A 12,523-nucleotide genomic window follows, 5' to 3' on the forward strand; every position below is an offset into this window, starting at 1 on the left:
ATGGAGACATCATGAGGACATGATGGGGACATGATGGGGACACCGTGGGGACACCATGGGGACATGATGGAAACACCACGAGGACACCATGGGGACACAATGAGGACATGATGGGGACACCACAAGAACATCATGAGGACACCACAAGGACACCATGGGGACATGATGAAGATGCCATGAAGACACCATGCGGACATCATGAGGACATCATGAGGACACCATGAGGACACCATGTGACACCATGGGGGACGCCATGGGGACACCATGGGGACTCAGGGACATCAGACTGTGGGTGACAGCACCTGAAGGTGGCACGAGGGATGGGGACACCGCTGGGGACGGTGACATGGACCCTGTAGGGAGGGGACAGCCAGGACGGGGTGTGGAGATGCATGGCCAGGAGCGGTGCTCCTCAATAAAGAGATTGTAAGGACATGAGGACAGTTTGGTGACATGGGGACAGCAGGGGGAAGATGGGGACACAGAGACACCATCAGGGACATGGGGACATCAATGGGGACGTGGGGACACCGTCAGGGACACAGAGACACCATTGGAGGCATAGGGACATCAGTGGGGAAAAGGGGACAACAGTGGGGACATGGGACACGGGGACAACATCAGGGACATGGGGACACCGTCAAGGACACTAGAACTCCAGTGGGGACATGGGGACACCATCAGGAACATGGGGACACTGGTGGGGATATATGGACACTGGGACAAGAATGGGAACATCAGTGGGGGACATGGGGATAAGGGGGACAGCCACAGCAATGCTTTGGGACCCATGGGGACAGGTCACAGTGAGGACGGTTTGGGGGACAACTGGGGCACCTTGGGGCATCATGGGGACACTTTGGGGCCCTTTGGGGCACCATGGGATCCCTGTGATTCAACGGGGACACTTTGGGATGGGGAACGGGACATGTGGGGACATTTTTGAGTCAACGGGGGCACTTGGGGACACAGCGGGGACACTGAGGCACTTTGAGGCACCATGGGATCTCTGTGATTCAATGGGAACGGTTTGGTGTGGGGTATGGGGACACTGGGGGACACTTTGGGGCACATTGGGTCACAGTGGGAACTCTGCGGTTCAATGGGGACACTTCAGGACAGAGGAGGGGACATTTGGGGGCACTCTGGGACACAGAGGTGTTCTTTGGGATGGTCTGGGGCTCTTTGGGGCAGTTGGGGATGGGGTAGGGGGACGTTTGGGGACATTTTGTGTCCCTGAGGACACGGTGGGGCGCTTTGGGCCACTATGGGACATCCGTGATTCAATGGGGACACTTTGGGATGGGGTAGGGGACATTTGGGGACACTTTGGGGGCACACTGGTTGTCTTTGGGACAGTTTGGAGCTCTTTGGGACACGACGGGGAACACTGTGATTCAGTGGGGACACTTGGGGACATAGCGGGGACATTGGGGCACTTTGGGGCACAGTGGGGTCTCTGGTTCAATGGTGCAATTTGGGAGGGGGGTGGGGGACATTTGGGGGCACTTTGGGGGCACTTTGGGGCTCTCAGGGCCAGTTTGAGGCACTTTGGGACACAATGGAAACCCTTTGGGAGTCAAGGGGACACTTTGGGGCACTTTGGGCACTTTGGGACACTTTGGGGCACAGCGGGATCTCTGTGATTCAATGGGGGCTCTTTGGGGTGAGGGAGGGGACATTTGGGGGCGCTTTGGGGGCACACTGGGGCTCTTTGGGACACGACGGATGCTCTCAGTGAGTCAGTGGGGGACACTTGTGACACAATGGGGACAATTTGGGGGCACTTTGGGGCACAATGGGAACCCTGCGATTCAATTGGGGACGATTTGGGGTGAGGTAGGGGACATCTGGGGGCACTTGGGGGGCACATCGGAGCTCTTTGGGGCACTTTGGGACGCAATGGGATCTCTGTGATCCCAAGGAGGCACTTTGGGATGGGGTAGGGGACATCTGGGGGCACTTTGGGGCAAATTGGGGCTTTTAGGGACAGTTTGGGGGCACTTTGGGTACTTTGTGATTCAACGGGGACACTTTGGGACCGGAGAACGGGGACATTTTGGGGGCACTTTGGGACACGGCAGGGACCCTTTGGGACCCCGTGGTTCCCCTGGGGGCCCCACTGCGTGCCTACGGGGGCGGCGCCAGCGGGGGGAGGACGGCCCTCCACCGCCCCATAGATCCCACAGAGCCCCGGCGTGCAGCTCCAGGTTTGGGGGAGGTGGGATTGGGTTTAGGATTGGGGCAGGGAGGGGAGCCCTCCCCTCACATTGGGGGCAGCGTGGGGTTATGGGGCGGGGATCGGCTTTGGGGCCGCAAATCTGCTTTATTTAGGGGGGGGGGGGGGGGGCGGGTGGGGATGGGGCGGAGTGGTACAGGTCTGTGGGATTGGGGGGGGGAGGGGAAAAAAGGGGGAAAAAAGGGGGAAAAAAGGGAAAATGGAGGGCAAAATGGGGGGGGGGGGATAAAGGGAAAGAAGGGGGAACTGGGGGTGGGGGTCTGGGGGGGCTGTGGGGCCGGCCGCCTGCCCCCCCCATTGCGTTACTCACGGTGCAAAGGTCGCAGCCGCGCTGCGGAAGTGCCCCGATCCCATTCCCGGCCCCGATCCCCGCAGATTCCGGCTGCACGCAGGTAGGGGCCGGGCCCCATAGCGGAGCCCCGTAGGGATTGGGCTCCGGGGTCCCCATAAATGCGGGGAGCCGGGGGTTGGGGAATCTGCAGGGAGATGCGGGTCCAGGGGCTCTGGCGTCCCTGTGGGAACCGGGAGTCGGGGTCCTCCAGAGCCGCACGGGGATGGGATTCGGGGTGCCCCATAGGGACCGGGGTTTGGGGTTCCCCACAGGAACCGGTCTTGGGGTCCCCAGGCCTTGGTGTCCCCATAGGGCCTGGCCGTGGGGTTCCCCATAGCAGCCAGGTTCACCAGAGCCCCATAGGGACGACACTTTGAGGCTCCTCAGCAGGATCAAGCTTAGGGGTTCCCCATAGACCACAGCCCCATAGGGACTAGTTTTGGGATTCCCCATAGGAACCAACTGTGGGGTCCTGCAGACCCACATGGGAATGGGCTTTGGGGGATCCCATAGGGATGAGATTGGGGATTCCCAATAGGAATCGCTCTTGGGGTCTTCCCAAGCCCCATATAGAGGAGCTTTGGGGTACCCTCTGCAAGCTGGTCCTGGGGATCCTCAGAGCCCCATAGGGACGGCTTTGGGGTTCGCCACAGGAACTGGTCTTGAGGTCCTCCAGAGTTCTATCAGGATGGGTTTTTGCGGGTCCCTGTAGGGACCAGGGATTGGGGTTCCCACAGGAACCAGTCTTGGGGTCCCCTGGCCCCATTGGGGACAGGCCTTGGTGGTCCCCATAGGGCCTGGCTGTGGGGTTCCCCATAGGGGCCAGGCTCAGGGGTTCACCAGAGCCCCACAGGGCTTTGAGGTTCCCCAGCAGAATCAAACTTAGGGGTTCCCCATAGATACCTGCACTGGGGTCACCCACAGCCCCACAGGGACCAGCTTTGGGATTCCCCACAGAAGCCAATTTTGGGGTTCTCCAGAGCCGCGTGGGGATGGATTTTGGGGGTTCCCATAGGGATGAGATTTCGGGTTCCCAATAGGAACCACTCCTGTCCTCCAAAGCCCTGTAGTGATAGGCTGTAGGGGTCCCCATGGAAACTGGTCTTGGGGTCCTTTAGAGCCCCATAGGGATGGGTTTTGGGGCTCCCCATACAACCCGGTCTTGGCATCCTCCAGATCCCCACTGGAATTGGTTTGGGGATCCCATAGGAACCGGCCTGGAGTTCTCAGCTGCCCTCGGGATCCCCAGAGCCCCACAGCGTCCATCTCTGGGGGTCCCCACCCCACTGCAGGCGCCGCCGGGGCCGAGATGCAGCGCAGCGCCTGAACCCGACGGGGAGCCATGGAGACGGTGGTCATCGTGGCCATCGGGGTCTTGGCCACCATCTTCCTGGCGTCCTTCGTGGCCCTGGTGGTGGTGTGCAGGCAGCGCTACTGCCGCCCCAAGGACCTCCTGCACCCCTATGACACCAAGTGAGCTCGGGGACGCCGTGGCTGCCCTGTGTCCTTGTCCCCATGTCCTTGTCCCCATGTCCTTGTCCCCCATGTCCTTGTCCCCATGTCCTTTGGTGCATCTCCAATGGGTGGTGAGGACCCCACGTGTTGGGGACGGTGTCATGCATGATGGCACTGAGCTTGGGAGAAGCCTTTGGGAACACCACTGAGGATGGAGAGGTGGCACCAGGGTGTCCCCGTGTCCTTGTCCCCATGTCCTCGTCCCCATGTCCTCGTCCCCATGTCCTTGTCCCCATGTTCTTGTCCCTGTGTCCCTCGGTGTGTCCCCCTGGGGCTGTGTGTGTGACCCCCTGGGTAGGGGACAGCACTGAGGATGTGTCAGCATTATGGCATTGGATTGGAAGAGCCCCATTGGGATTGGAGAGGTGGCACCAGGGTGTCCCCATGTCCTTGTCCCCATGTCCTCGTCCCCATGTCCTTCCTCCCCATGTCCTCGTCCCCATGTCCTTGTCCTCGTGTCCTTGTCCCATGTCCTCGTCCCTTTGCCCCCGCTGCAGATGGGATGGTGCAGATCCCAAGGGTTGCAGACAGCGCTGGGAACGCGTCACCCATTGTAGCGTTGGGATTGGAAGATCCCCAGTGGGGATGGAGAGGTGGCACCAAGACGTCCCCAAAGCCACCCGTGTCCCCTCCAGACCCATCGTGGACCTCATCGGGGCCATGGAGACGCAGTCGGGAGCCCTCGGAGCTGGAGCTGGACGACGTGGTGATCACCAACCCGCACATCGAGGCCATCCTGGAGAACGAGGACTGGATCGAGGACGCCTCGTAAGCGCCGCGTCGCCTGTCCCCAAAGTGCCACCGCTGCCCCCGGGGCTGAGAGTGGCTCTGCCCCCATTCACACCTCCTCCATCCGCAGGGGCCTGGTGTCACACTGCATCGCCATCCTGAAGGTGAGCGCCCCGCTGTCCCCGTGTTGGTGTCCCCATGTCCCTGTGCTCGGCATCCCCAGTGTCCCCATGGTTGGAGTTCCCGATGTCCTCACGCTCGGTGTCTCTGATGTCCCCTGATTGGTGTCCCCAGTGTCCCTGTTGTTGGTGTCCCCCGTTGTTCCCCTGTTGGTGTCCCCAAATTCCCCACGGTCCCAAAGTCCCCATGGTTGGTGTCCCCCGCATTCTCATGATCCCAGTGCCCCTATTGTTGGTCCCCATTGTTCCCCTGCTTGGTGTCCCCAATTTCCCCACAGCTGGCATCTCCAGTATCCCCATGGTTTCAATGTCTCCGCGGCTCCCAATGTCCCCACAGTTGGTGTCCCCGGTGTCTCCATGGTCTCAGTGTCCTTTTGTCACCACTGTTGGTGTCCCCAATGTCCCCATGGTCGGTGTCCCCATTCTCGGTGTCCCCACGTTTGGCGTCCCCCCCCCCCCATCCCCCCCGTCCCCACAGATCTGCCACACGCTGACAGAGAAGCTGGTGGCCATGACCATGGGTTCGGGCGCCCGCATCAAATCCCCCTCCAGCCTCGGTGACATCATCGTGGTGGCCAAACGCATCAGCCCCAGGTGAGGACGGGGGACGGCGGCGCATCCCCATCACGTCCCCACGTCACCAACCCCATCCCCATCCACCAGGGTGGACGACGTGGTCAGGTCCATGTACCCCCCGCTGGACCCCAAGCTGCTGGATGCCAGGTGACGACGGCGGGGTGGGGACGCTTGGGTGTCGGTGGCCACAGAAGCCACTCCTCGTCCCCACGCCGCCGTGACGGCCGTCCCACATCCCTGCAGGGCTGCAGCGCTGCTGCTGTCTGTCAGCCACCTGGTGCTGGTGGCACGGAGCGCCTGTCCCCAACCCGGTGACAGGGACTGGGTGGACCGATCGCTGGCGGCCGCCGAGCAGCACATGGCCGCGCTGCGCCACGCTGCCATGGCCGCCGAGCCGGAGAGGACGGCGGGCACCGAGCCCTTCAGGCAGGAGCAGTCGGCCATCTGAGCCCCGGGAATCGGCGGCGCCACCACCAGCGCCATCGCCTGCGGCACCGGAGCGACGCCATCGCTGGTGTCACTGATTGCCAACAGCGGTGCCAGGTGGATGCCACCACCAGTGTCACCAGTGCTGCTGATGCCACCACTGGTACCAGTTGGGTGCCACAACCGATGCCACCATAAGTGCCACTGGCTGTGTCACCGGTGCCGCTGGTGCCCACCACCACTGCTGGTGGGATGCCATCACCAGTGCCACTGATCCCACCGTAAGTGCCACCAGTAGTGTCACCAGTGCCACTGTTGCCACCACCAGTGCCACCGATGCCTCCTGCAGTGTCGCCCCTGGTGCCACCCATCCCCTCCCGGAGGAGCAGTCGCCCACCCGAGCCCTGGGATACCAGCAATGCCCCCATCGGTGCCAATAAACGCCCCGTGACACTGCTGCCTGTCTGTGGTTGTGGCCCTGGGGACAGCAGGTGACACTGCGGTGATGCTGTCCCCTCCCCCGCACACCTGGTGCTCCCAGTTCTGCTTTTGGGGAGCACGTGGCATTTCGGGGGGGTTGGGGGGGGTTGGGGGAGGGATCCAACCCCAGGTCCTGTTGGGGGGCTCAGCTGGGAACCTCTACATCCACACACAGTGGGGGGGGGGGGGTTCTTATAGGGCCCCTCCAAATCTCGAGTCAGTGAAGGCGGCTCTTATAGGACCCCCCACCCCCAAATCCAGACCCAATGAGGGGGGGCTCTATAGGACCCCCCCAAAAACAGCCCTCCCTCCCCATCCAGCCCCGGCGGGGTCCCCGTTCCCCTGTGCCCCCCACCCCGCGCTTCCCCTCGATGGCATTTGGGGGTGGTGCGGCTTTGTGCCCCCCGGCTGAGAACGGCCGCGCTCATCGCACTGCTGCTGAGCGGGGGAAAGGGGGGGGGGAGGAGCGGTCATGTGGCTTTACAGCACTTGATTGGAGGAGCGTGGCCTGATGTTCCCGCCCTACTGCCGGCGGCGACCAATGGGAATGGAGCGGGGGAGCACGTGTTTGAGGGGAGGGGCTTGATGTACCTGCCCACCGAGAGACGGTGGCCAATGGGAGTGAAGCGAGAGGGCGCGGCGGGCCAATGGGGAGGGAGAGGGCGTGGCTTGCGGAGAGGAGGGGCGGGGCGTGGAGGGAGGAGAGCGTCGGGAGCGTGCAGGGTGCGGAGTGGGGGGGGGGGGAGTGGGAGAAGGGGGGGGGGAAACTGGGAGAACTGGGGGGGGATTTGGGAGGCGGTGGGGAAACCGCGAGTAGTGGGGGGGACTGGGGCAAAGTGGGAGGCTGGGACTGGGAGGGACTGGGGGAACTGGGAGACGTGGGGAGTGTTGGGACTGGGGGGCAGTGGGGAAACTGGGAGGCAGCGGGGGGGGAACTGGGAGAAATGGGGAGCTGGGAAGTGCTGGGGGGAGCGGGGGGTCCTGGGGAGTGGAGTGCGCGGGTGGAACTGGGGGGCACTGGTGGAAACTGGGAGATGTGGGGAGGGGAACTGGGAGGCGATGGGGGGAACTGGGAACAGCCCCCCCCCCCACCCCCAGGGCCCGGTTCCTGCTGGGGGGGGAAGTGAAAGAGGGGGGGGGGGGGCTTGGAGGTGCTGGGGACGGGGCCATGAGTGCCCCCCTCCCCCATTCCCCCTCCCATGGGTTTTTAGGGTCCCCTCTCTGGCTCTTATCCCCACCTTGTAGGACCCTCCTTTGCCTTTTGCCCCCCCCCACCCCTTCCCTTGTCATTTAGGGTCCGTCCCCCACTGCCTTTTAGGACCCCCCCCCTTTTGGCTCTTAGCCCCTCCCCAAGCTTTTAAAGCCCCCTGTTCTCTTATAGGACCCCCTTTGGTTTTTAGGCCCCCCTGTGTCTTTAGCCCCCCATAACTCCTTGAACTCCCCTCCCCCCCCTTAGCTCCCCAGATCCCCCTTTGGCTTTTAGGGCCGCTCCCTTTGCCTTTAGGGGCCCCCCCCCCCATTTGTTGGACTTTGCCCCCCACCAGACCGGTTTTTCTCGGGGGGGGGGGGGGGGAAGCAACCATAGGGCAGCAGGGGTACCTTAGGGCAGGGCCCTAAAAGTGGGGGGGGCTGTGGGGTGGGGGCACTTTTAGGGTGGGTGGTGTTATGGGGCTGGAGGAATGATGGGGTCAAAGGAGCTATGGGGTAAAGGGGGGTTATGGGGTGAAGGCAGCGATGGGATGGGGGATCTTATGGGGCAAGGGGGGGTTGTGGGGTGGGGGATGTTATGGGATCAGGGTGCTGTGGCGCTGGGGGAGTTATGGGGTCAAGGGAGCTATGGGGTGGGGGAGTCTCATGAGGTGGGAGGAGCTGTGGAGTGGGGGAACCTATGGGGTGGGGGCAGCTGTGGCATAGGGGGTATTATGGGGTGGGGGGGGTGCTATGGGGTTGGAAGAGCTATGGGGTGAGGGGCTGTTATAGGGTGGGGTTATGTTATGAGGGGAGCTTTGGGGGGGGAGAGCTATAAGGCACGGGGTGCTATGGGGTCAGGGGTGCTATGGGGTCAGGGGTGCTATGGGGTGGGATTTATTATGAGGGGAGCTATGGGGTGGAGAGAGCTATAAGGTAGGGGGTGCTATGGGGTCAGGGGGCTATGGAGTGGGGGTGCTGTGGGGTGAGGGGAGCTGTGTGGTGGGAGGGATCTATGGGTTCAGGGCTGAGGGCAGCTATGGGGTGGAGGATCTTAGGGGATGGAACGAGCTGAGGAGTGGGGGCAGCTGTGGGGCGGGGGGGTGTTGAGGGGTCGGGAGCGCTATGGGGCTGGAGGAGCCGCGGGGCCAAGGGAGCTGCGGGGTGGGGGAGTCGTGGGATTGGGGGTGCGGGGGGGGTTGGAGGAGCTGCGGGGCGGGGGGGGGCTGTGGGGCAGAGCTTTGGGATCGGGGAAACCGAGGCCCGGGGGGGGCGGTGCTGCCCGCAGGCGTCCCAGCCATGAGGGCGGCGGTGAGGCTCTGGTTGTCCCTCGCTGCGGTCGCTGCGGTGACGGCGCTGCGGTGCCCCGACGGCGCCTCCGAGTGTCCCCAAAACACCACGTGCTGCGTCGCCGCCGGGGGGGCCTGGGGCTGCTGCCCGATGCCGGAGGTACGGGGACACCGCGGGGCGACGCGGCGGGGGATGGGGCTGACGGTGGGGCTGACGGTGGGGCTGACGCGGTCGGTGCCGCGCAGGCGGTTTGCTGCCGGGATGAGGAGCACTGCTGTCCCCGCGCCACCAGCTGCGATTTGGAGCGCGGACGCTGCGTGTCGCCCGTGGGGGACTTCGCCATGGCCACCAAATTCCCAGCGTGGAAGAGGCCGCGTGGTGCCGCGGCGCGACCTCAGCCCCTCGTCCCTGCAGTGGGTGAGGAGCGTCTCTGTCCCCATGTCCCCATCCTCGTGTCCCCATGTCCCAGCACTGGGTATGGCGTGTCCCTCTGTCCCCATGTCCTCACATCCCCACGTCCCAGCAGTGGGTGCAGCACATCCCTGTCCTCTTGGCCCCATCTTCATGTCCCCCATGTCCCCATATTCTGACACTGGGTATGATGCATCCCTGTCCCCATGTCCCCACGTCACAGCACTGGGTATGGCACGTCTCCGATGTCCCCACATTCCCACATCCCTGTCCCCATGTCCCAGCAGTGGCTATGGCACATCCCCGTCCCTTTGTCCCCATGTCCCCACACCGTGGCCTGCAGCTCAACAGTGCCACCACCTCATATGTCCCCATGTCCCAGCAGTGGCTATGGCACTTCTGTGTCCCCATTTCCCCAAGCCATGTCCCTGGGCATGGCACATCCTTGTGTCCCCATGTCCTGGCACTGTGTACAGAATGTCCCTGTGTCCCCATGTCCCCACATCCCAGCAGTGGATATGACACATCCCTGTCCTCATGTCCCCATGTCCCCATGTTCTGACACTGGGTACGGCACACCCCTGTCCCCCTGTCCCCATGTCCCAGCAGTGGTTATGACACCCCTTGTCCTGGCACTGTGTACAGAATGTCCCTGTGTCCCCACGTCCCCATGATGTCCCCACATCCCCTTGTACTCACCCTGTGGCCTGCAGCGCCTCAGTGCCACCACCTCCTATTGTCCCTTTGTCCTCATGTCCCAGCACTGACTATGGCACGTCCCCATATGTCCCCATGTCCCTTTGTCCCCATGTCCCTGTAGCCTGGCACTGGATATGGAGTGTCCCTGTGTCCCTTGGTCCCCATGTCCTCACGTCCCAGCACTGACTATGGCACGTCCCCACGTCCCCATGTGCTCACATTCCCCCATCCCTGTCCCAGCACCAAATGCGACCCATCCCTGTGTCCCCGCATCCCAGCGCTGCCTACAACACATCCCTGTCCCCACGTCCCCACATCCCAGCCCTGTCTCTGCCCCATCCCCGTCCCCTCGTGCTGACGGTGGCGCCGCTCCCCGCAGCGCTGCGCCGGCTGACCTGTCCCGACAACAGCTCCGCCTGTCCCGACAGCGCCACGTGCTGCCAGCTGCCATCGGGGCGCTACGGCTGCTGCCCCCTACAGAACGTGAGTGCGTCCCCAAACGTCCCCCCGTGGTGGTGGCACTCGGTGCCGTGCTGTCACCACGCTGTCCCCACGCAGGCGGTGTGCTGCAGCGATGGGTGGCACTGCTGTCCCCAAGGCACCACGTGTGACCTGCAGCGCTCCATGTGCACCTCGGGGCGGGACGTGGCGCACGGTAAGGGGACGCGGCCACCCCACAGCCACCCCACGGCCACCCCACAGCCACCCCATGGCCACCCCACGGCCACCCCACGGCCACCCCACGGCCCCGGCTGGGGCTGGAGGGGACATCGGTGACTCGTCGCGTTGTCCTCAGTTGGTGACGTGAAGTGTGACGATGAGATGAGCTGCCCTGATGGGAACACGTGCTGCAGGCTGAGCTCCGGGGAGTGGGGCTGCTGCCCCCTGGAACAGGTGATGGGGGGACATGGGGGGGTCCCAGGGGGGCGGGTGGGACGAGGGCATTGTCACCATCCTGTGATTGGATGAGGAGTGATGTCCCCGTGTCCTGCATGGGATGGGGTTGGGGTCCCCAGAACCACGGGTGGGGACGAGGACAGATGTCCCTGTGATGGGATGAGAGCAGATGTCGCCACGTCCTCCATAGGATGGAGTCGGTTGTCCCCTGTCCCCATGCTGAGACAAGGACAGATGTCTCTGTGTCCAACGTGGGATGGGGTTGGGGTCCCCAGAACCATGATGGGACGAGGACAGATGTCCCCATGCTGGGACCAGAGCCATTGTCCCCATGTCCTCCAAGGGACGAAGTTGGGCGTCCCCATGTTGGGACAGGGACCGATTCCCCGTGTTCTTTATGGGATGGGGTTGGGTCTCCCCTGAGCCGTGATGGGACAAGGACAGATGTCCCTGTGTCCTCCATGGGGTGGGGTTGGTTGTCCCTTGTCCCTAGGTTCCCTGATGGCACAAGGACAGATGTCCCTAAGGTTGTCCCCGAGGTTTGGTGTGCCCCGTGCCATGATGGGACACAGACAGACGTCCCCACAATGAGCCACTGTCCCCATGTCCTCCATGGGGTGGGGTTGAGCGTCCCCCATCCCCGTGCTGGGACGTGGACAGATGTCCTCCTGGACCTGGGGGGCTGGGGACAGCGTCCCCAATGGAACAGGAGCAGATGTCCCCCTGTCCCCAAGCTGGGACGAGGACAGACGTCCCCCTGTCCTCCACGGGATGGGGTCAGTCGTCCCCTCTACCCCTAAAGGCACAGGGGCAGCCCCACTGCTGTAGGGTCAGCGCTGACACCCCTCTGTCCCCCCCCCAGGCCGTGTGCTGCCCTGACCACATCCACTGCTGCCCCCAGGGCTACACCTGCGACCCCCCAGGGGGGGGACGTGCCTGCAGGGGGGGGGGCCGCCTGCCCTGGCTGAAGAAGAGCCCAGCGCTGCGGGGTCGGGGGGGGGATGTGCGCTGTGACGACAGGACGAGCTGCCCTGATGGGAGCACGTGCTGCAGGCTGAGCGGGGGCACCTGGGGGTGCTGCCCCTTGGAGCAGGTGGGGGGCTGGGGGAGGAATGGGGGGGGGCGACGGGTGGTGGGAGTTTGGGTGGTGCTGGGTGGGGGGAATGGGGGGGCGGTGGGGGTTTGGGGTCGGGCCGGTATGTGGGGGGCTTTGGGGACGGGAGGGAAGTGGCACCTCCACCCATCACTGCCCCCCCCCTCCCTTTGTGTCCCCATTCCTGGGGGCACACGAGGGTGACAATGGGGGCACATCCGCAGCAGGGACAGTGGGGGTGGCATGGGGTGGTGGCAGTGGGTGGCACCATGTCCTCCCCCCCCCCTGACATGTCCTCCCCCCCTGCCCCCCCAGGCCGTGTGCTGCAAGGACCACCAGCACTGCTGCCCCCAGGGCTACACCTGCGACATCGCCACGCAGAGCTGCGAGAAGCTGTGACCCCCCCGGGGCTGTGAGCCCCCCACCCCAATAAAGGGTTTGTAGGGAAAAAAAACCCGAACGATTTTGGG

General features: G+C 63.8%; 3 protein-coding genes across 3 annotated transcripts in view; 2 read left to right on the top strand and 1 right to left on the bottom strand.

Annotated features, from left to right (window-relative positions):
* LOC125684360 (protein FAM171A2-like) overlaps positions 1 to 2,649 on the bottom strand; it is a 12,017-nt gene extending 9,368 nt beyond the window's left edge. Inside the window, 1 exon segment of the mRNA XM_048926493.1 lies at positions 2,550 to 2,649. Within this exon segment, the coding sequence (XP_048782450.1) occupies positions 2,550 to 2,649 (100 nt within the window).
* Positions 1 to 6,452, top strand: part of LOC125684694 (transmembrane protein 98-like) — a 26,221-nt gene extending 19,769 nt beyond the window's left edge. The window contains 7 exon segments of the mRNA XM_048927072.1: positions 3,863 to 4,043; positions 4,721 to 4,760; positions 4,762 to 4,853; positions 4,945 to 4,978; positions 5,472 to 5,587; positions 5,657 to 5,716; positions 5,813 to 6,452. Coding sequence (XP_048783029.1) covers positions 3,913 to 4,043; positions 4,721 to 4,760; positions 4,762 to 4,853; positions 4,945 to 4,978; positions 5,472 to 5,587; positions 5,657 to 5,716; positions 5,813 to 6,017 — 678 coding nt within the window. The 5' untranslated portion in view covers positions 3,863 to 3,912 and the 3' untranslated portion in view covers positions 6,018 to 6,452.
* Positions 6,453 to 7,143: 691 nt separating this feature from the next.
* LOC125684689 (progranulin-like) lies at positions 7,144 to 12,504 on the top strand. Its single transcript, XM_048927061.1, has 8 exons — positions 7,144 to 7,198; positions 8,952 to 9,112; positions 9,199 to 9,370; positions 10,443 to 10,546; positions 10,622 to 10,718; positions 10,860 to 10,957; positions 11,823 to 12,053; positions 12,369 to 12,504. Exons 2-8 carry the CDS (start codon positions 8,963 to 8,965, stop codon positions 12,450 to 12,452), a joined length of 936 nt encoding a protein of 311 aa, XP_048783018.1. The 5' UTR covers positions 7,144 to 7,198; positions 8,952 to 8,962; the 3' UTR covers positions 12,453 to 12,504.
* The last annotated feature ends 19 nt before the right edge of the window (positions 12,505 to 12,523 follow it).

The sequence above is a fragment of the Lagopus muta genome, chromosome 25, assembly GCF_023343835.1.
Source record: "Lagopus muta isolate bLagMut1 chromosome 25, bLagMut1 primary, whole genome shotgun sequence".
NCBI classification, from domain to species: domain Eukaryota; kingdom Metazoa; phylum Chordata; class Aves; order Galliformes; family Phasianidae; genus Lagopus; species Lagopus muta.

What these genes read in the sequence shown, in the direction of transcription:
- LOC125684689 (XM_048927061.1), top strand. Translation starts at nt 8,963, where the DNA reads ATGAGGGCGGCGGTGAGGCTCTGGTTGTCCCTCGCTGCGGTCGCTGCG. An exon ending in GCTGCTGCCCCCTGGAACAG is followed by an intron (nt 10,958 to 11,822) that starts GTGATGGGGGGA and finishes TCCCCCCCCCAG; the next exon opens with GCCGTGTGCTGCCCTGACCA. An exon ending in GGTGCTGCCCCTTGGAGCAG is followed by an intron (nt 12,054 to 12,368) that starts GTGGGGGGCTGG and finishes CTGCCCCCCCAG; the next exon opens with GCCGTGTGCTGCAAGGACCA.